The sequence below is a fragment of the Anolis sagrei genome, chromosome X, assembly GCF_037176765.1.
Source record: "Anolis sagrei isolate rAnoSag1 chromosome X, rAnoSag1.mat, whole genome shotgun sequence".
NCBI lineage: Eukaryota > Metazoa > Chordata > Lepidosauria > Squamata > Dactyloidae > Anolis > Anolis sagrei.
In genome coordinates, this window is record NC_090034.1 from 89,141,950 (window position 1) to 89,164,896 (window position 22,947).

Here is a 22,947-nt window from a genome sequence, read left to right on the forward strand (position 1 = left end):
TAGAACTCCTCCAGAACAGAGCCTGTACTACTGAAGAGAGTGTAAAGAGAGTTGCATTAAGTATAATGTGATAACAGACTACATCCTGAAGAAGATAATTTTTCGAAACAAGGAGAACATACTGGGAGACCTTGTAGAAATTTTGTTACCTAAGGAAGACTCTGCTGCATAAGAAGTACTCCTTAAGACTGTGTTGCTAAAAGAAGAATTCTTTTGAGGATAAAGACAGAGACTGTTGAATTCCTGCACTGAAATCCGACTCCAGGAAAGGATGGACTTTATTATCTCTAGTCTACTATTCATTTCTCTATGTTGATAAGATAACCTACATTTACTTATAATGTGCTGATAACATTACTGTTAAATGCTATAAATGCTATAAAGTCTAGACAATTTACTCCATTAGAGAACATATTATCCTGATTTATATTATTTTCTTGAGAGTCTTATAAAATACACATACATACATTCTTGTTTCTATGTTACTATAGATATTTGTGCATTGTTTGCTTCAGCCTCAGTGTCTAACCACATGCTTGCAAGGTCACAGAAGTGTGCAGGCAGAAACTTCGTTTCCTCCTACTTGATATAGGATCTTGCCCATTTTCCAGTTACAGTCCTATGTCAGCTATCACCTTCCAGAGCAATGCTACAGAACAGAAATCATTCAGGCTAAATTGATGTTACTCTCAAACAGATTTCCAAAAATCTTTTATTGATACATGAAATGCAATACCTGGAAACTTATATTCTGAAAAATGCATTATATTCTTATATTCTGAAAAAATGAGTTTAAATAGTTAAAGTTACTACCAGCTATGAAGACCACAGGGAAACCTTCACAGTGATTCAGGTGGCTTTCAGACTTTACTGGAAGAGAGAAAAACATGAACAATATTATGAGCATCATCCAAATATTTCATAAGATCATTGTGCAACTTTTAAGGAAACAGACTTAATGATAGTGTTTATATGTATTTTTCTCCCTGTGTAGTGTGTACCTTCATTATTCTTTCTGCTTTTAAATGGCTACAACCTGCTCTCAAATGCAACTCTTTCCTATCTCTATGTAATAAAGGGGCGTCATTAAAGAGTAGTTGTTGGAACATTGGACTGTAATTCTGGAGACGAGAGCTAGAATCCCTGCTCAACCATAGAAACTGGCTGGGTAACCTGGGGCAAGTCACACTCTTTCAACTGCAGGGGAAGGAAAAGTCATCCCTCCTTGAATACATACTGCGAAGAAAATTCTATGTAATGTCCAGCTTAGAGTTGCCATTCAAACAGTGGAGCAATCATTTTTTTCTCTTGTACTCTTTGAAAAATGACAAAGATCTCTCTCCAGAACCACTCACCAGCCATAGAAATCCATGGCCTTCCAGGCATCAATAACTTCAGCAATGTTTCCTGCTGTCTTCCCATTGGGCAGCATCAAGTCATCAGCACCATTTCCATTGAAGTTCCCACAAGAGGCACAGAGTTTTCCTCCCAGGCTCTCACTGACTTCCACCTTCACTTCTCCACAGGGTCTGAGGAGAACTTTGACTTCAGAAGCTAGATCAATCACAACCCCATGACGAGAGATGCTTATAGAAATATTTTCAGATATTGTACCTGGGAGTGATACTCGATGTCCATTTACCTGAAATGTAGACAAACAGATATCAAAGTGTTGGATTAGAGTTGAAGTAAAGAAAAAAATATATGCTGAAAAGACTTGGTTATCTCCAAAATGGAAGACACACATACATTCTATGTCTTCAAGAAGCCCGAGGGCCCTTCCACACAGCCTTCTATCCCAGAATATCATGGCAGAAAATCCCACAACATCTGCTTTGAACTGGGATATATGGCAGTGTGGACTCAGACAACCCAGTTCAAAGCAGATATTGTGAGATTTTTTGCCTTGATGTTCTGGGATATAGGGTTGTGTGGAAGGGCCCCAAGAGGCACGTTTGTTTGCAGAAAAGTACTTTATACTTGAATTTTGTAAGACTAATGGTGAATTCCAAATCCAGTTTTCAAGCAACCAAAGAGGCAACTGTATGCATGAGCATCACCTGAATGACTAATATTATAATTGGCCAGACTACATGATTGGAAATAGAAGATGGAAAAGAGCTGTTCTCTCTGCACAAACAACACTAGGAGCAGATTGTGGCACAGACTATGAATGGCATCTATCAAAAATAAGAGAGCATTAAATCAATCATTCTGTTAAAATACAACCTGAAGAACATCCCTGTAATATGCCAAGTTGTAGTGTAAAAATAGATTAGCCTTATTAAACCTAATTGATTAGGAACCAGAAGGGAGGAATGCAAAAATCCATTATCTGCAAACAAAAAATGAAAAAAAAAGTCTCGGTGATTGGCAAAGGAAATTCTTCAAGGACATTAATCAGAAGCAAAGTAAAAAAAATGTCAAAAAGAAAATTAAAATCCTGAACGTTTCATCCCTGTAGAATTCTTTCCAAAACTCAAAACATGTGTTTTTCAACCATTTCCTCTAATATTTAATTTTTGTTCTATCCATGTTACTTTTCTTTGTCAAATTTCCTCCACCAAGTTTCTTATACCCATTTGCCAAATTTGTTTTAAAGAATGAAAGTGAATACTCTCATCTCCTAATGCTATATTTTAGTTCTTATTTTCCAAATATATCAACTTTCCCACATAATGAATTGACTCTCTCTTCAGAACTATGTGCAAGCAAAGTTCATTGATTAATCCATTGACTATATCAACATTAAAGACAAAAACAAAAAAGTACACAAATAGACACTAATCACTATCCTAAGACTCCTGTAATAGTGAATGAACATACATTAAAACTTGATTAAGTTAAAAACAATTAAAATATCATCATTAAAATGCCAAGGTAAAAATTCATACCAAAGAAGTTAAAAACAAAGGCTAAACCAGCTATTACACTATTATTATTAAAATAGACCAGCTATTACACTATTGACTCTCTCTCTTCTTGCGCCCTAAACATAGGTATATTTTGTGCTGCAGCATTTCTAATATATATATTCCTGTGTACATTTTTGATGGAGTGACAGCACGCATCCCGCACTTCCCCGTGGCAAGAGTCGAGCACAGCCTCCAGATGTCAGAGATGGAAAAATATGGGAAAAATCTATACCTCTGTTTATGTACTGTCTGTCCTTGTTAAATGTATAATGGCATTGAATGTTTGCCGCATATGTGTTCTGTAATCCTCCCTGAGTTCCCTTGGGGAGATAGAGCAGAATATAAACAAAGTATATTATTTTTTTCTGGGTTGCAGACTACAGAAGTCTAGCCATTTTGGAGTGCAGGTGTGCTTTAATCTTTTTATCAGTGCAAGAAGTATTATACGTTCCATTATTCCTCAGCTTCTCTAATTGATCTCATCCTGCCTCAGACACTTACCCAAGTTTCATTGCTGCTTTTTACTGTGATAAACACTCCGTTGAAAAAGACATGTATGGTTGACACAGCTGCCAATTCCCAGTTGTGACAAACTTGGACCACTGCTATAATCCTGAACCAAAAGGGGTCATTTTGATTACAAAGAGAAGCTATTTCATAAATCCCTTCGGAGAGGATTTGTCCAGAGGTGCCATCAAATGAGGTCAGCTGTGCTCCAGGTTGGAGTATGCACTCTCCCATGGGCCCCATGCAACCACGCACACCGTTATGGAGGGAGCATATGGCGCCTTCTGGGCAGTTGGTTTCCTCACAAACGAATTGGCCGGAAGCGTGGCAGGTGCAGTTCTTCAAACAACCTTCTAAGATTATACCTTCGCCAGCCTGCAAAATGCACAGCATCAAAAAGGAGACGATGTTGAAAATGGAATGTAAATACTTGTGAACACATACTGAAATCAAGAGAACTCTACAAATATATCTTGCAAAACAAAAAAGACTATGCATGTAGGGGCAAATCCAAATGTTTCATAGTCCTAAATTCAGAGGTACTCAGAATAAAAATATTGTAAGACTAGGATTGGCACAAAGGGCCCCTTGGTGGTGTAGCAGGTTAAACCATGGAGCTGCTGAACTTGCTGACCGAAACGTTGGCAGTTAGAATTCGGGGAGCCGGATGAATTCCCACTGTTAGCCCCAGCTTCTGCCAATCTATAGTTCGAAAACATGCAACTGTGAGTAGATCAATAGGTACTGCTTCTGCGGGAAGGCAGAAGCACTCCATGCAGTTATGCTGGCCACATGACCTTGAAAGCGTCTAGGGACAATGCCGGCTCTTCAGCTTAGAAATGGAAATGAGCACCACCACCCCGAAGTCAAACATGACTAGACTTAATGTCAAGGGAAACCTTTGCCTTTAGGATTATGAAAATAATTCTATGAAGAAATGGTTTGCCATCCATGCCTCTACTTCAATTTGGGATCATAATTGTAATGAATAATAGTGATGATTTTTCTGTTTGGAGGCTCCTTGAAAAGTACAGGAGAGAATGCTTCTGGAGCATGGCCATACAGCGCGGAAAACTCACAGCAATCCACTTAGCGGTTCTCTGAAAACTTAGAGAATCATGTTGACTACCTAGAAACGTAACAGAAACTATATTTGGAAGACTCCCATTTCATCAAGACAAGCAGTACATTCTCCTCCATTATGTCATAAGCCTACTCGGGTCTCAGAGAGGAAAGAAGATTGCTCCTAAAACAGAGGTTAGCAATGTGTAACCTTCCAGATGTTATTGGATTACAAATCCTATCACACCTTGCCTTATGTTGGATGATGCTGATGAAAGTTGTAATCCCATAATACCCAGGGTTCCTAGGTTCTTTGTCCCCTTTCTTATGAGAGTCAAGAAAAGCTATATGCACACATGAGTGGATCAAAACTTACAACAGTTGAACTTACCTTGATGTAGCGCCCCTCGTGTACACAGCCACAGTTCTCCATTGGCACACACCTGTCTCCATCAAACAGGTAGCCATTGTCACACTGGCACCCTTCAAAGCATGTTTTGGTACATTGTCCTGGAGAGGACAATCCGGCACAGGTGAAATCACATGTCCTTGTACATAAGTCATAATGGCTGTTGGATGGGCAGGTGAGAGCTGAAAAAACAGAAAGAGAAACTAGTAGCAAGCGCTGACAGAGAAAGGATAACTCCTATTGGGTACAAGGTACACATTGCCGGAAAAATATTTTGCTGACAGATGAGACAGATTTTGTTCTGATAGCAAGAAAGTATGATGCTTTGAAAAATTTAATATGGGAAGCTTTTGTTTCTTCTTAAACTTTCTATACAACTTATATTAGTATCTATATTAAATCAGGGTTAAACAGAATATATTATTTGTACTGTACTTTGTGGTGATTTATAGCTATAATCAGTAAATATTTTTAAAAACAAATGCAATTTTAAAATTTATTTCATATAATCATTTAAACTAGATACATGTTGCATATCTCTTTCTAAAATGCTTGGAACCACTAGTGTTTTGGATTTTGCATTCTCTTGGATTTTTAAATAGGCGTATTGATACATGCACACCATGAGAAAACTTAGAGTTGGGATAGAAGTCCAAACATTAAAGTAATCTATACTTCATATACACTTTATACTTATAGGCGTAGTCTGGAGTTAGTTTCATACAACATTTTTTAAAAAATTTATTAATATCTACCTGAGTAGTAGCACCACAGTTGGTTTGATTGTGTGGAGAGATAGAGATAGAGAGAAAGGATAAAGCAGTGGTCCTCAACCTTTTTTTGACCAGGAAGCACTTGAACAGGGACTACTCTCCAACATTAGTACCAAAAGGGATGTGAATCGGTTTTTGGTCAACTTTACATTCAGTTTGGTTATTTGGGGTGCTGATTCAGAAAATTGCATTGGATAGACCACATCAGGTCTAGTTACAGAACATATGCCATCCAGTAGTCACCACCTGCTCGCCCACAGAAAAACCATTTTTAATAATCTAGAGCTGATGTGGTAGTATTTATTTATTTTGCTTATTTGTATCCTGTCCTTCTCACCCCCCCGGGGGGGGGGGAGCGGACTCAGGGCAGCATACAACAGGCAACCGTTTGAGGCCATTAAACAGATTCATATATAATAAATGCAATTGAAAAAGTAATTAAAATATTAAATTATTAAAACATTCATTTAAAACCATGTAAATAGAAATCATAGTCAAGGTCAAAACAATTGACAGTAACATAGCGTCAGTATTAATCCCAATTGCTGCATCTATTGTTTGAACGCTTGGAACCACAACTATGTTTTAAGTTGCTTTCTAAAGGATAGGAGGGAGGGGGCTGTTCTGATGTCACAAGGAAGGGAGTTCCACAGATGAGGAGCCACCACTGAGAAAGCCCTGTCTCTCATCCCCACCAGTCGCATTTGCGAGGATGGTGGGACTGAGAGCAGGGCCTCCCCTGACGATCTTAACCTTCATGGCGGTTCATAGTGGGAGATACGTTCGGACAGGTAAACTGGGCTGGAATCGTTAAGGGCTTTATAGGCTAACGGCAGCACTTTCGTGGGTAGTCACCCTCTCCCTCTCCTTTCCCGACAACCCCATTGCCTCAGCATTTTGACAGGGTTTCGCAAGACCAGTCACTCTCATTGCCACATGGTTTTGAGGCAACAGTGTAGTAATGGTGAGGCCACAGACCATATTTTCATTCTTGCGGACCACTGGTGCTCCGTGGACCACAGATTGGGAACCACTGGGATAGATAGATAGACAGACAGAGAGCTATATTAGCTATAGTTCAAAAAGCAGAGCTGTGTAATCTTTCCATTGTAGAAGAGATATATTGCAGCTATTGACGTAACATTAAGTAGTAGATGAATGAATGAAATAGTTCCTTGTCTTCACAGTGCACTCTCCAAAAACCATTTCACTTAAGGCTAACTTTAAAGTATTTCAGAAACAATGTTTGACTCAGAATCCCATTAGCCCTTCAGCCATCTTCATCCATTGTGCAGTAGCCATCCTTCTTGCTACCTTTAAAATCCGAACCACTTGAGTCACCTTTAAAATCCGAACCACTTGAGTCTAATAATTCCAAAGGGCAATGGACTAAGGAAATCTAAAGAAAAACATCTAAAGTCTTGATGTGCAGTGTGTTAACAGAATATTATAACATAAAAGGGATAACTTACGGCAGAAAGTGTTTGTTCTCCAGGCTCCAATTGCAACTCCAGCAGCCTGGCATGCAGCGACATAAGCTTGAATGCTCCGACAGAGGGTCTCTCCTGCACCACTGGATGCACACATTTCATACAAGCAACTGTTGAAGTATTCAGTAGGATTCACCAAGGAGTGGCAATCGTTGAATGGGCCTGTTGTGGCTTTTATTATTCCACAGGAACTCTCCGGCTGATATGGGGCTGTCTTAGTTGCATCACAGATGGGGCATTTTTCCCCACAGCTATCTACACAACTGACGCCACCAATAGGAACTTTCCAAGAGATACCAAATTCATCGATATTCTGGGTACTTTTCCCATTTGGTAGGGTGAAATCATCGGAAATATCATTATTGAAGTTACCACATAGGCCACTGACATGTCCTTGATATGTACTAGGTACGGAGACAAAGACATAAGAAGAGGAATCATAAAGGATTTTGAGGCCAAAGTTAGACTGGAGGATTATATTGTTCCCTTCTTGGTTGGCCCAGAGTTTCTCATCATTTGTACTCATTGGCAGAGTGTAGAGTTCTCCATTCACCTGTATTAATAGCAAAAAAATAAATAAAAATGAGACTATAGATACTGTCATTGGTACATATTTGCAGTGCATATGATTATAATTAGTTTAAACCACACATTTAATGGGAGAGATAGGACCTAAAGCATGGAGGGAAATTTTCTCTACTCTCCCACCTTGCAATCCATCCTCTAGCATATTTCCTAAAGATAGGATTGTGAAATCAGGATGTAGGTCCAAAACATGAGACATAGGATGTTTTTAGGATATGGTCCTAGGTGATGTTAATATGGACACTCTCTGATGATGTCACTAAGTTTGAAATCTTAAGCATCAGCACAAATTGCATGTAGTGTTCCACTCAAATCAAAAGCACCAACAAATAAGGTGTGTGTGTGTGTGTGTGTGTACATATACATTTTTAAGGCAGAGATATCTCCCAGATATTTCTCTTCCTTGCCCTAAGGACTAAAACAGTGGTTCGCAACTTTTTTTTGACCAGAGACCACTTGACCAGGGACCACTTTGACCAGGAACCCCTTGACCAGGGACCACTTTGACCAGGGACCACTTTGACCAGAGACCACTTGACCAGGGACCACTTTGACCAGGAACCTCTTGACCAGGGACCACTTTGACCAGAGACCACTTGACCAGGGACCACTTTGACCAGGAACCACTTTGACCAGGAACCCCTTGACCAGGGACCACTTTGACCAGAAACCCCTTGACCAGGGACCACTTTGTCCAGGGACTACTTGACTAGGGACTACTCTTCAACATTAGTACCAAAAGGGTTACGAATCAGTTTTTGGTCAACTTTAGATTCAGTTTGGGGTACTGATTCAGAAAATTGCATTGGATAGACCACATCAGCTCTAGTTTCTGATACAGAACATATGCCATGGTCAGCAACAGGGAAGGAGTGGTGTGAAATAAAATAAAGGCTCATGGGACCGATTTTCATACTCAGCCCACTGGTGGTCTGCAACCCACAGGTTAAGAATCACTGGACTAGAGAAAGGGTCCATGCCCTAAGTTTCAGAGTCAGCCACTGAAATTTGGCAATCCTGGTTCATGAAGTTTGAAGAAATAAAGGAGATGTATGTTTCTCTAAAATTATTCTAAGAACTTAGGACCCAAAAATTCTGGCCATGCACTTTACTACTGTTGTATTCAAAGTTAGAATGATCCTTCATACATATATTGCTCTTATCCTTAATGTTGCTACATGTCATATACACTTTACTTACTAGCACTATCCTCTGAATTGTTGTGCACCAGCCCACCCACCTATATCGAGGCTTGAATTATTCTAATGTTGTTGGTTTTGATGCTTGTTTTATATTTTGTTATAATTTTGTTTTATGTTGTTTTAAATTGATTGCTATGTATTCTAATGCATTACATTTTTAACTCTGTTGACCGGGCTTGATCCCCTGTAAGCTATCCCAAGTTCCTTCAGGGAGATGGCGGCAGGGTATAAAATAAAGTTGCTATCATCATCATCATCATCATCATCATCATCATCATCTTTGGGTTAATGTTTCTTTTTCTAAGAGACAAAACTCATGGTAAGACTTACCTTAATGTTCCACTTCATTGCTTTCTCAATAATAGCAATGTATTCATGAAAAAGGACCACAACCTTCTTGGTCAAGGACCTTTCATTCTCCACCAGAATGGAGAAGTTTGCCAACTTAGAATCTCTTGCATGAACTTCAGTTAAAATATAGGTGCAAGTCCCCTGGAAATCATAAGCCCGTCCATCAAAAGTCAAGTAGTGGGATCCAGCTGTCACACTGCATTTGCCGTGACCCACAGGATGGCAACCTTGGATGCCATTCTCCACTTTGCATTCTTCATGCGCACCACAAGAAATATCTTGGCATTCAACAACTCCATTGTCACTGCAGCGGCAGTGCTTCTGGCAGTTTGAAGTGGGATAGAACTCCTCTCCCTTCTTGTAGTACTTCCCCTGGTACGTACAGCCACAATCGCCAAGAGGAACACACTGATCTCCACTCAAGACAAACCCAGAATCACAATAGCAACCTTCTTTGCATGAGGGTTCACAGCCATATGGAGAAGAGATACCATAGCAAGTTGCTGGACAGCCGTTTCCACAGAGCTCATAATGGGAGTTTGGTGAACAAGCAAGACCTAGGAGAAAAGACAAAACAGAAGGTGGGGAATTTCAAGTTCACATTTAAGCTGTTGTATGTAAGAGTATGATTTGTTCTTTGGGTATTGGATAATGATGATATGTGAGGACATATTTGAAGTTATCACCTCTAATAAAGTCAGCTGAGTTCTTTTTTTTTTTTTTTTTGGTCTGATGCTCTTATTGACATATTCTAATTAATTGAGAATGATTCAACTTGTGTATTTGTGTTTTCACCATAGCTCCAAGTCCATGAAACTTGGGTATCTGAAACTTGGGCAGCACTGAAGGTGGGTTTTTAAAGGATTGATCAAGTTTTGTTACTACAAAGTATTTGTTTATTTTAGAGCACTATTTTCATGCCCTTCTCTGAGAAGGAGCAACAGTCTAGATTTGTCATAATCATCCCTCTAGAACAGGGGTCCTCAAACTTTTTAAACAGAGGGCCAGGTCACAGTCCTTCAAACTGTTGGAGGACTGGATTATAATTTGAAAAAGAAATGAATGAATTCCTATGTACACTGCACATATCTTATTTGTAGTGTAAAACACACTTAAAAACAATACAATAATTAAAATGAAGAACAATTTTAACAAATATAAACTTATTAGTATTTCAATGGGAAGTGTGGGCCTACTTTTGCTGGTGAGATAGGATTGTTGTTGTTGTTGTTGTTGTTGTGTGCTTTAAAGTAGTTTCAGACTTAGGTGGACCCTGAGCGAGGGCCAGGGAAATGACCTTGGAGGGCCACATCCAGCCCATGGGCCTTAGTTTGAGGACCCCTGCTCTAGAAGAAGCTTCAGAGGCAGCTCCATATGAGCTAGAATTTTAGTAGGGAAAACTATCAAGTAGAGAAGTTGCTTCCCTTTCAAGGTCTTCTGAAACTAAAAGGCTTTCAAGGTCTTCTGAAACTAAAAAGGTGTGTCAAAATGGGGAAGACCTTGGTGCCTGGTAAATTGAAGGGCGTTAAGAGGCAGACTGGACAACATTGAGGTGATTCCCTAATTGTGTGAAGAGGAAGAGAAAACAACTAGGGGATTAGATGGTGAAAAAGAGAAAATTAGCTTTATGGAAGTGGAGTAGATTGGAGACTCAGGCCCCTTCTACACTGCCATATAAAATCCAGATTATCTGCTTTGAACTGGATTATATGGCAGTGTAGACTCATATAATCCACTTCAAAGCAGATAATATGGATTATCTGATTTCATAATCTGGATTATATGGCAGTGTAGAAGAGGCCTAAGATGCAGTGGCTAAGTAAAGTGAGAGGAAAGCGCACCCAGGTGGTTGGAAGAAAAGAGTATCTGGATAGTGATGGTAATGGGGAAGACCTCAGGCAGATATCTGTCTTCGTGGTCAAATACATTTTGGCAGCACAACTGTCAATCAAAACATAATTCAATAAAACAGGAACATAAACACTTTTGCAATATTATTTTTTCAACACAAATAATTGTTTTTTATGTGCACTTGTTCAGCAGTTACCTACAGACTATTGCAAAATGAGTTGAAGAGATGATACTTACTGCAGAAGGTGTCCGATCGCCATTGTTCAATTTGGACGTCCAGGGCCTGACAGGCTGCCAAATAAACACTGATGGCATTACACAACGCGTCATGCTGACCATGGTACTGGCAGGTGTCAAAGACACAACCATCAAAGTAGGGAGTTGGGTCAATGATCCCATGACAATGTCTGAATGGGCCATCCTTTCTGATGAGGATCCCACAGTATTGGTCACCCTTATATATTCGTTTCTGTTCCTCTCCACATACTGGGCAGTCAGTGGTGCAACCCAAAGAGCAACCTGGGGTCTCTGCCACCTTCCAGCTCTCTCCAAACTGGGATACGCTAGAAGCTTGGTGCCCATCCTTCATTATCAAATCATCATTGGGGTCTGTATTGTAGTTGCCACAGAGGCCACAAAGGGCATTGGAATAAGTGCTGGGCACAGACACTTTGACATAACTCTTCCAGTCAAAGGTTACTGTCAGGTCAAAATTGGTCTTGATGACGGCCTCATTCCCACGGATGTAAGCCTGTATCATGTCTTCATAGTAGAAAGGCAAGTTCACAAAAACATCATTCACCTAAAATGTGATACAAGAGAAAGTATACGGTCATATTCCTACAGAGGTATTTAATGCATCATTGGATGAGCTCTCTGAGATACTTTGTTAATATGAAGACATCGGACATGACATTATGGACTATACAATCTGTAAATCTGTGATTTCAAAGACAGTTAGTAAAATAGATGGTTACTAATTGATGGCTACTTGATTGTTTTGTTCTGTTATGTCTTTTAAAGACTTTGAAGAAACCAACAACTGAATGACCTAGCTGGACTGTCACCTTAACTTTCCAGTCATTGTTGTCAATGCCCTTTGAGGTTCTGGAGAGCTCCTAGTCACTGCAGGGAAGGGATTGGGGGTGGATTGACACAGTGCCCACAATGGCCAGGAGCCCTGCAATTGTTTGGCAGTGCCTATGGTGACATGGTCCCAATCCATCCCCCTTTCCTTGTGTTGATACATCCAGAGTAAAGGAGATGGCCTTGTGTAGCTAAATTTCATTGAAACTCCACAGGATTCCATGACTTTCCTTAGTAAGGAGCTAAACCGGCCAATATGGTTTACCGTGCATTAAGGTCCATAAGTTTGTGGATGATGTTTAGACATTCAGTCGTGATTTCTGAGCCACTATGTTGTTGTTGTTTTTTTTTACTGGAATAGACAAGCCCCTTGGTATATAATATAAATTCTTGCAATCCTAAGAAATTCATTACTTTCAGTGTAGGAAGTTCTTGAACTTGGGTCTGTCACTTTGTTTGCCTTCAGTCTGCTTCCCATCAGAATGGAGGAACTGTGTATCAATAACCACAGATATCCCCAACCCCTCCCCCCACCTGATACAAAAACTTCCATATCCACTCATTTTCCTCTTGTCAATACCTGAATCTTGCGTTGATGCTCCTGGCTCAGGACAATGGTTACATTATAAGTCTTCAAAGTTACCACTTTAGTGTAGGACACCTTTTTGTTGCCTCGGTTGTTGTTTTCCACATCAACGGTGAAAGGTGTAAGGGTTTGGTCATCAGCGCAATAGCCTACCAGCTGGTAGACACAGGTCCCCATGAAATCATATCTTTTCCCATCAAAAGTGGTATAGTGCGGATCTCCAGATGCTAAACAAGTAGCGAACCCAGCAGGAAGACAGCCTCGGACGCCATTGTCCACTGCACACTTCTCATTAGCTTTACAGCTGGCTGGTTTGCACACCACTATCCCCAGGCTGGAATCACATGTACAGTGAGATTCACAGTTGTCATCAGCCCAGAATTCCTCCCCGGGTTTATAGTAGAAGCCATTGTAGGTGCAGCCACAGCTCCCAATGGGCACACATTTGTCGACGCTGATGACATATCCGTCGTCACACTGGCAGGTTTCCACACATGGTTCATGGCATGAAGAGGAAGCAGTGCGATCAGAACAGGTAGCTGTGCAGGCATTCCCACAGAACTCATAATGGCTATTTTCTGAGCATGGCAAGACTGTAAGACAGAAAGAAGGGAGGGAAGATGTTAAATTACAGGTACAAAGTAAGACCTTGGTAGAAAAGGGTTCAAAGAAGGAGAATTAATCCATTTGGGAATGAATAAGAATTGTGGGGAAACAACGAAAAGACAGCAAGAAGGGGAATATAAGTTGCAGTTCTCATATTGCATGGTTGTCTGGGACTGACTTGGATCCCAGCCATGCTACCCAGTAGCTATTTACATCATTACCTGGTATGGATTCCTAGTTCAGAAGACATTGCACCTTTAGTCTTTGTCAAAGCAGATATATAAGGGATAAATTTGCTACTGCTGTAAGTATTTATAAGTATATATAAGCAGAAAATTTTTGGAAGGACATAAATGATGTTATACGGATGATTCTAAAAATTAAAATCTCAAGAGATCCAGAATACTTTCTATTAGGAATGTTAGAGACAGAAGAAGATAAGAATAAAGAGTTATTGTTTTATTTTCTGACTACAGCAGTGAGAATAGTATATACCAGAGACTGGAGACTAAAAGAGATGCCCAAAAGAGAAGAATGGTTGAATAAAATACTAGAGATTATGAACATGGATAAACTTACCTATCGGCTTTCACTAAACCAAGGCTTACCAAAGAAAGAAACCAAGTGGGATCCAGTAAAGGATTATTTTAGACAGTTGAAAATAGAGCTTATATGCTAAAAAGATTCAATCGTAAGAACAAAGAATACGGAGGGGAAATAGACTATTCATAAGATAACACTTTCTAGAGGAAGATCACACGACCGACGGAAGGAAGAAGGAGGTCAACAGTTTTTTGTTTGTTTGTTTCCTTTTCTTTTTTCTTTTCTTTTCTTTTTTATATTTCCTACTTTACTATATATGATATTGTTCTCCCACTTTCAATGTTTTCTATTATTCTCTTTTACATTTCCTACTTTACTATATATGATTTTGTTCTCCCACTTTCAATGTTACAATATCTACTTTTTTACTTTAAACAAAACCCTAATATTATATATATATATATATATATATATATATATATATATATATGGGATGAATTTGCTACTACTGTAAGTTTTTATCCAATGAGTGAAATCACAGTTGTACTTGATGTCATTGTTGCCAGCTGTAGAGTTTTTAAATCATAGCATTTATCTCTGCCCTGCATGCACACCATGTATAAAGCCATATGAATTTACACGGCAATTACATGATTAAAATAATGGCCCTGAGCACTGGAAAGGAACAGGAAATGGAAACAAAGGGGCAGAAAGTAAACATTCCCATGGTAATGATATAGTTTATGGGGTGGGGGTTGCTTATTTACCTTCTGTCCACCCGTGCTCTGGGATTTTGTAAAGTGTGTCAACACTAGGGCTGTCCTGAAAAGCACTTGCCATGTTTCGGTCTCAGATTTGAGCCTTGCATAGGACATACTTATTATAGACTTTCTTGTGAGTTTTTTTGTTTCTGACTTGATGCACACTACAGCGCATATTGAATCATAGAATCATAGAGTTGGAAGAGACCTCGTGGGCCATCCAGTCCAACCCCCTGCCAAGAAGCAGGAAAATTGCATTCAAAACACCCCTGACAGATGGCCATCCAGCCTCTGTTTAAAAGCCTCCAAAGAAGGAGCCTCCACCACACTCTGGGGCAGAGAGTTCCACTGCTGAACAGCTCTCACAGTCAGGAAGTTCTTCCTAATGTTCAGGTGGAGTTTCCTTTCTTTCTTGTAGTTTGAAGCCAGTGTATCACGTCCTAGTCTCCAGGGCAACAGAAAACAAGCTTGCTCCCTCCTCCTTATGACTTCCCTTCACATGTCCTTCATTTATACATGGCCCTCATCATGTCTCCTCTCAGGCTTCTCTTCTGCAGGCTAAACATGCCCAGCTCTTTATATTATATTGGGGGTTTACATCTTTTGGACACTCTAGCCTTGAGCCAGCTTTGATCTGCATTATATGGACTTTGTACATGGAGTGTAAGAGAGCAAAAGAAAAAAAAACACAAGGCAGTGACACAAAGTCCATGTGAAAGGTGACAGAAGAGAAAAGCAAGTCAGAAAGAAAGGCAATATGAAAACAAGAGAAATAGCACGGTAACTGGAACAGCATAGGGCAAAGCTGGATGCCCTTACTGACATTACGTGTATACAGAAACATTCGCATCTGATACAAGAACTGTTGGCTATGATCTTGTCATCCAAATTACAATAAAGCTATTGTCTATACCTGGGACCACTTGATCCGGGACCACTTTGACCAGGGACTGCTCTCCAACATTAGAACTAAAAGTGTTATGAGTCGGTTTTTTGTCAACTTTAGATTCAGTTTAATTATTAGGGGTGCTGATTCATAAAATTGCATTGGATATACCACATCAGCTCTAGTTTCTGATACAGAACATATACCATCCAGTAGTCACCATCTCTTTTCCCACAGGAAACCATATTTAATCATCTAGAGCCATGGACCCTTATTTAGGTCTCGCGGCCCACAGGTCTATATGGAGAAAGAACACTCACCACATCCAGAGGGTGTCCTCCAATCATATATGGTGGCACCCGCTTTTCTGCAGGTCTTAGCATAGGCCTCCAAAGCCTGGCAGAGGATGTTCTGGGCTCCTCCATTTAGGCACACATCATAAATGCAATTATCAAAGAAGTCATCTGGATTGACTATGGAGTGACATTCTCTGAAGGGCCCTTCTGAAGTTTTGCTGATCAGTCCACAATAGCCTTCATCACCATACAAGTCTCTCTTGCTGTCATCACATGTTGGGCAATTACTTTGACAGTAATCCCTGCAGAAAGGGTCCCGGTCCCTCACTTTCCAGCTGCTGGCCCAGCTTACAATGGAAGGAGCCTTGGTCCCATTGAGAAAGGTCATATCATCTCCTGGGTTTTGATTGAAGTTTCCACAGAGCCCACACATAGCTCCGTAATAACTGCTGGGAAGAGTGATTACCAGATGCCAGTTCCAGTCATATGTAACTTGGAGTCCAAAATCTGTCTCAAGAACTGCATTGGAACCACTCTGGTAAAGCCTGATCTTCCCATCCTCAAGATTCAGTGGCAGGCTCACAATTGCATCATTTATCTTGGGAAACAAAGAATGAAAACAAAACAAACAAATAATTATTATTTTGGTTTGCAAAGAATTGCACAGCTGTATCAACAGCCCCATGTTACCATGAGCTTAGGAAAGAGGAACAGCTAAGCAAGCACTGGAAAAATCAGCTCTAGGGGAAACAGCACTAGCATAATATAAGATGAAGCTGTTTAGAAGGGTTTTTGGGGTGGAATAGATTTCCAAAAGGGGAGAAAGTTTCTTGACATCTGCACCTCCATTGCTTAATATTTAATATTGATTTTAGCCATTATCACAATTTTATGATGAGCAGGTACCTAGACAACTCTAGTCTGCTCCTCCAGACTACAGTGCTAGACCTCTTCGCAGCGAATGCTAATTTCCTCACCAAACTACAGATTCTAAGATTTTGTAGGATGGAGCCATGATAATTGTTTGTGGGGATGTGAAGTGTCAACAATGAATTCACTGTGTTTTCCAAGGTTTTCATGGCCAGAATCACTGGGTTGTTGTACGTTTTTTGGGCGTATGGCCATTTCCAGAAGCATTCTCTCCTGACATTTCGCCCACATCAATGGCAGGCATCCTCAGAGTTGTGAGGTCAGTTAGAAACTAGGCAAGTGAGGTTTTATATATCTGTGGAGTGTCCAGGGTGGGAGAAAGAACTCTTGTCTGCTTGAGGCAAGACTGGCTGCTTCCTGTCTGGGGGAATCCTTTGTTAGAAGGTGTTAGCTGGCCTTGATTGTTTCATGTCTGGAATTCCCCTGTTTTTGAATGTTGCCAACTAGCACCTCCCAACAAAGGATCCACCCAGACAAGAGTTATTTCTGCCACCCTGGCCATTCTACAGATATATAAACCTTACTTGCCTAGTTTCTAACAGACCTTACAACCAATGAGGCTGCCTGCCATAGATGTGGGTGAAATGTCAGGAGAGAATACTTCTGGAACATGGCCATACAGCCTGAAAACTCACAGCAATCCAATGAATTCATTTATACACTGGAGGGGTCTTTTATCATATGACCAGCTGACATACCCTGACTTTTCCAATTTCCTGCTTGTAGATGGAGATCTTATATCCATGCAGATAGATGTGGGCCAGACGCACATAGGATACTGCCTGGCTGCCCCTATTGTCATTTTTCTCATCGATAGAGAAAGGCACTAGTGTAGAGTCATTTCCACAGTATTTGGCAATGGTGTAAGAACAAGTGCCCTGGAAATCAAACTTCAGCCCATCAAATGTACTATAATGCGGGTCTCCCCAACCCCAGCAGGTTCCTTTGAAGTCCGGGACACACTGGGCTTCACCATCCTTAACTTTGCATGTTTCTTTTTCTCGGCATGGCAAAGCTTTACATGGATCTGAAATGGAAGGAAAACACAAAAGTGAATGCTAGATGTAAAGACAGGGTGTGTTTTAAACATAGATTTGAACCAATAAGTACATCCATGTCTAAATGCTAATTGTAATGAGGAAGGATGAGAAACCATGTACTGCCAAGTGGTACTGGTATTCTCAAAATGGGGCAGCAAATGACACGTTGTGATTATTGAGATGCCTATAATGGCCTCTGTTGGTATGAAGCAGTTATATAATCATTTTTTTCCAGGTTATGTATTGGAACTAAGCTTAGAGTGGCTTTTGAAGTTTGAGGAGGGGGTCATATAATAACACAATTCCTGTCCTACAAGTTCTGACTTCACCAATTGTTGGATTTGTGTGCCTTCAATTCATTCCTGACTTAAAGGTAAAGGTTTCCCCTTAACATTAAGTCTAATTGTGTCTGACTCTGAGGGGTGGTGCTCAATTCAATTTCTAAACTAAAGAGCCAGCATTGTCCATAGATGCATCCAAATTCATGCAGCCGGCATGACTGCACGGAGCTCCGTTACCTTCCCACCAGAGCAATACCTATTGATATATTCATATTTGCATGTTCTCAAACTGCTAGGTTAGCAGAAGCTGGGGCTAACAACGGGACTCATCCCGCTCTCCAGATTTGAACCGGCCACCTTTCAGTCAGCAAGTTCAGCAGCTCAGTGGTTTAACCCACTGTGCCACTGGGAACTCCCACTCCTGACTTAAGACACCTTAAAGAGACCCCATCACAACGGCTTCTAGCAAGATTTGTTTGTCATTGTGTTCCTTACTTTGATCATGTATAGATTCTCTAATAATATATATGAGGGCCGATAGATTCTTTATTAGCACTGTTTACTTCTGAGATCAAATACTGCTGTTTTATTTACAGCAACTGCTGTATTTTATTGTTTTTACCAGGGAATCCCATGACTGTATGATGTTGTGTTTATTGTCTGCGTGTATGCTTTGTTTTGCACTTGTATTTTACATGTCACACCTTGAATGTTTTGTGCGCCGCCCCGTGCTTCTGGCAGGTGGTGGTAGGACATAAATAAAAGATCATTATTGTTGTTGTTGTTGTTATTTGTAACACAACAAGATGAGGCCGCAGCAGACACTCTGCTGGCTGTTGTATTGGATCACACGTCAGACACTTCCCAAGTGTCTAGGACTGTGTGATGTATCGGTGAATAATGTGTACAGATCCCAGTAAGGTGGCTTTTGGCAACTGGCAGATGCTAATTTTGTCAGTGCCGATTGTGTTTAAGTACAGGCCAAGGTCTTTAGGCACTGCACCCAGTGCTGTTGTTATGATTGTTATTATTATTCCTCTGTGTCTGAGAAAATGTCACTTGCCCAAGGTCGCATAGTGAATTTCATACTTGAGTGGAGATTATAACCTAGGTCTTCAGAGTTGTAGTCCAGTACTCAAACTACCAAACCATGCTAGAAATATAAGATTCTGTAGGAAATAGTTAGTATCAATAATAAAGAGAACCATAGCCATTCATTGTGTTCTTAGTGATAGGGCATGAGTGGAACAAGATGGTCTATTCACCAAGCATAAATATTAGAATATGCACCTTAAACATATAGCTATCTGGTTAAGATTTTAACTCAATTTTTAGCAATCAATATGCTTGAAATAATCTGTTTACCCTTATTGATGCAACTCAGGACTCCATTGTGGATCTTGCAGGTCTCACCGGTGCCACATGTGTGGGATTCACAGGTTACCCCCCGTCCTGGAATGCAAGTACAGATGTCCTGGCATGCATTCAGCAGAACCTTCTCATTTGGCTGGTAGGAAATTTAACATAATGAAAAGTTGGGGCAATAATACTGGAACAAATAATGTGTACATTTATCAATAAACAATGCTTTTGACAAAAAATAAATAAATACAAATAAATAAACAAAGGCATTCGTAAATTAATGTGAATGTTTTATGTTCAGATTTTACATCATTATATAATTTTGTTTGATTATGCTTGGTTCAATTTACTGATGTTAGATCCTAATGTTGTTTTCATATGTGGGGTTTTTCTGGGATTATAATGTTGGTACTTGTTGTTTTGTGGAGGGATTAAATGTTTGCTGATGTATGTTGGAATCCGCCCTGAGTCCCCCTGGGGAGATAGGATGGAATATAAATAAAGTTTTATATTATTATATTATTATTATTATTTTGGTACAATATTGAAAATGAACAATTTCTCATTTGATGCACCTTTTGTAGCAAGAAGAATTTACTAAGTAGGGATTCTCCCTCTTCTATATTTCAAAGATAAGACCTAAGGCATTTTAAGATACATAGAAAAATGCCAGACAAAACCCCTAACACGGCATTTCTCGACCTGGGGGTCGGGATCCCTGGGGGGTCATGAGGGGGTTTCAGAGGGGTTACCAAAGACTATCAGAAAACATATATTTCTGATGGTCTTAGGAACCTCTTTGGCAGAGAAGGCTGAAGATCTCTCTGCCTGTCCTTCTCCTACTTTTTGGAAACAGACAGCAAATCTTCCCACCAAAAGCCCCTCTTCACTATGATTGGTCAGCCTCTCAGCCAAGGGGGGTGGAGGTGCTTCTGAGACTCCAAGTGAGGAGGGGAAAGCAGATGTGCTCAGCTCACGGCAGCGTGGTGCACTTGTGTGAGTAAGGTAGAGTGTGTGAGGCTGTGCCAGTGAGTCCCTTCAAGGCATGGTGGCTCTGTGTGGAAAGTTTGTCCCAATTCTATCATTGGTGGAGTTCAGAATGCTCTTTGACTGTAGGTGAACTATAAATCCCAGCAACTACAACTCCCAAATGTCAAGATCTATTTTCCCCAAACTCCACCAGTATTCACATTTTGGCATATTGAGTATTTGTGCCAAGTTTGGCCCAGATCTATCATTGCTTGACTCCACAGTGCTCTCTGGATGCAGGTGAACTACAACTCTAAGACTAATGGTCAATGCCCACCAAACCCTTCCAGCATTTTCTGTTGGTCATGGGAGTTCTGTGTGCTAAGTTTGGTTCAATTCCATCATAGGCGGAGTTCAGAATGCTCTTTGATTGTGGGTGAACTATAAATCCCAGCAACTACAACTCCCAAATGACAAAATCAATCCCCCACAAACCCAAAACAGTATTCAAATTTGGGTGTTGTCCGGTATAAATGCCAAATTTAGTTCAGTGAATGAAAATACATCCAGCATATCAGATATTTACATTTCAATTCATAGCAGTAGCAAAATTACAGTTATGAAATAGCAACAAAAATTATTTTATGGTTGGGGGTCACAACAACACGAGGAACTGTATTAAGGGGTCACAGCATTAGGAAGGTTGAGAATCACTGCCCTGAGAAATGTTGAGGATAATATCAGTTTCTTGTATTTTGGGGCTGAAAAGAACATAAAGCCAATAAATAAAGCCTAATTCATAAATAATGTAATAGAGCACTTTTTCAGAAGGGGTGTTTGAGTAAAATACAGGTCAGAAGTTTCAGCCTACCTTGTAGTAGCGGCCATTGTGGAAACACCCACAGCTTTCTGCACGGACACAGCTCAAGCCATCGAAGAAGAAGCCTTCATCACACTGGCAGCCCTCTGCACAGGTCTCTGGGCACGGTTGGCGGTCTGTGATCTTGGCACAGCTGGTGGAGCAGACATCGGCACACACCTCATAGTGGCTGTTGGTGGGACAGCTCAGAGCTAGGTTAAGAGAATGAAACCCAAATGAGATTTTTTCAATAAATGTTTTTGCTATTTCAGATGGAATAAAAAGATATGTGTGTTTGTGTGTTTGTGTGTATAGGTCTACTCTAGATGGTAATAATAATAATAATAATAATAATAATAATAATAATAATCTTTATTTATACCCCACCACCATCTCCCGAAAGGGGACTCGGGGCGGCTAACATGAGGCCAAGCTCAAAAATAATACACAAAATAAAAGAAAAATTACATCACAACAAAATATATGAAGCAACAAAATGAAATAAACAGTGCAGAACAATATAATAGAAATCAAATACAAAGAGCAGGCCAAAGGTGCAAGATAAAATGTTAAAATGTTAAAACGTTAAAACCCTGGGTGAGATAGCAATAGAAAAAAAAATTATTAACAATGTGTCTATAATATTGACTTTATTGTATTACCTCGAACCCTAATTCCAATAATGCAAATAGAAAGGAAGTTATAATCTTTTATCAGTGTCACAAGCTAAGTAAATTGTGGTTTATGACCGCAGTAGCCTCTATGACCTAAGCTATATTGCAGGTGGGGAAATGTTTCCATGTAATAACAAATCATATGCTCTAAATTCCTAACAATTCGCTTTTATTACACCTACTATGCACATACCAGAAGTTGTACAAAGTTGGAAAAGAAAAAAAAAGTCCTTTCCTTGTCACAAAGTCAAAAAGGCCCTTATGTAAGTCTAACTGGAGAATGCAAAAAGTTACGTGAGTTGGGAGCTTCTAAGTCACTGGGGATGGGTTGTTGTAGGTTTTTTTGGGGCTAAATGGCCATGTTCTAGAGGCATTTTCTCCTGACGTTTCACCTGCATCTGTCACAAGCAACCTCAGAGGCATCCTCACCTCACTACCTCTGAGGATGCTTGCCATAGATGCAGGCGAAACGTCAGGAGAAAATGCCTCTAGAACATGGCCATTTAGCCCAAAAAACCTACAACAACCCAGTGATTCCAGCCATGAAATCCTTCGACAATTCACTGGGGATGGATTCACGCCAAACTGTAGTATAGGCTTCAAATGAGTGGTAATATGGACTTCCTCAAAACGAGTTAAGTATCCTAGATAGTTCAAATTAAATAAACCAGTTTGCTTTGAGTCCTAGGTTTGGGGTGTCTGCATTTCTGGAAGATTCATCAGTCTTTACTTTGCAGACCAAAACATAGAAGGGAAAACATTTCTTTCCTTTCCCTAACCTTATGACATGAATACTTTAAAAAAGCGGAGTCCCTAATCCAGAGCTTTCCAAACATTTCAGGTTGGTGACACACTTTCTAGACATGCATCATTTCATTGTGTCATGGTAATTCAGTTTTACTAGCAAATTAGAGATTAAACTA

The 22,947-nt window shown here is 40.1% G+C and overlaps 1 protein-coding gene across 1 annotated transcript in view; it reads right to left on the reverse strand.

The window, feature by feature from the left end:
- Positions 1 to 766: 766 nt before the first annotated feature.
- Positions 767 to 22,947, reverse strand: part of LOC132780211 (IgGFc-binding protein-like) — a 36,210-nt gene continuing 14,029 nt past the window's right edge. Inside the window, exons 7-18 of the mRNA XM_067460754.1 lie at positions 21,363 to 21,562; positions 19,526 to 19,667; positions 17,538 to 17,866; positions 15,934 to 16,507; positions 12,812 to 13,410; positions 11,383 to 11,947; positions 9,274 to 9,851; positions 7,139 to 7,709; positions 4,876 to 5,075; positions 3,417 to 3,797; positions 1,356 to 1,642; positions 767 to 870 (exon numbers count right to left, since the gene is read on the reverse strand). Of these exons, the coding sequence (XP_067316855.1) occupies positions 861 to 870; positions 1,356 to 1,642; positions 3,417 to 3,797; positions 4,876 to 5,075; positions 7,139 to 7,709; positions 9,274 to 9,851; positions 11,383 to 11,947; positions 12,812 to 13,410; positions 15,934 to 16,507; positions 17,538 to 17,866; positions 19,526 to 19,667; positions 21,363 to 21,562 (4,436 nt within the window). The 3' untranslated portion in view covers positions 767 to 860. The remainder of the gene's footprint in view (positions 871 to 1,355; positions 1,643 to 3,416; positions 3,798 to 4,875; positions 5,076 to 7,138; positions 7,710 to 9,273; positions 9,852 to 11,382; positions 11,948 to 12,811; positions 13,411 to 15,933; positions 16,508 to 17,537; positions 17,867 to 19,525; positions 19,668 to 21,362; positions 21,563 to 22,947) is intronic.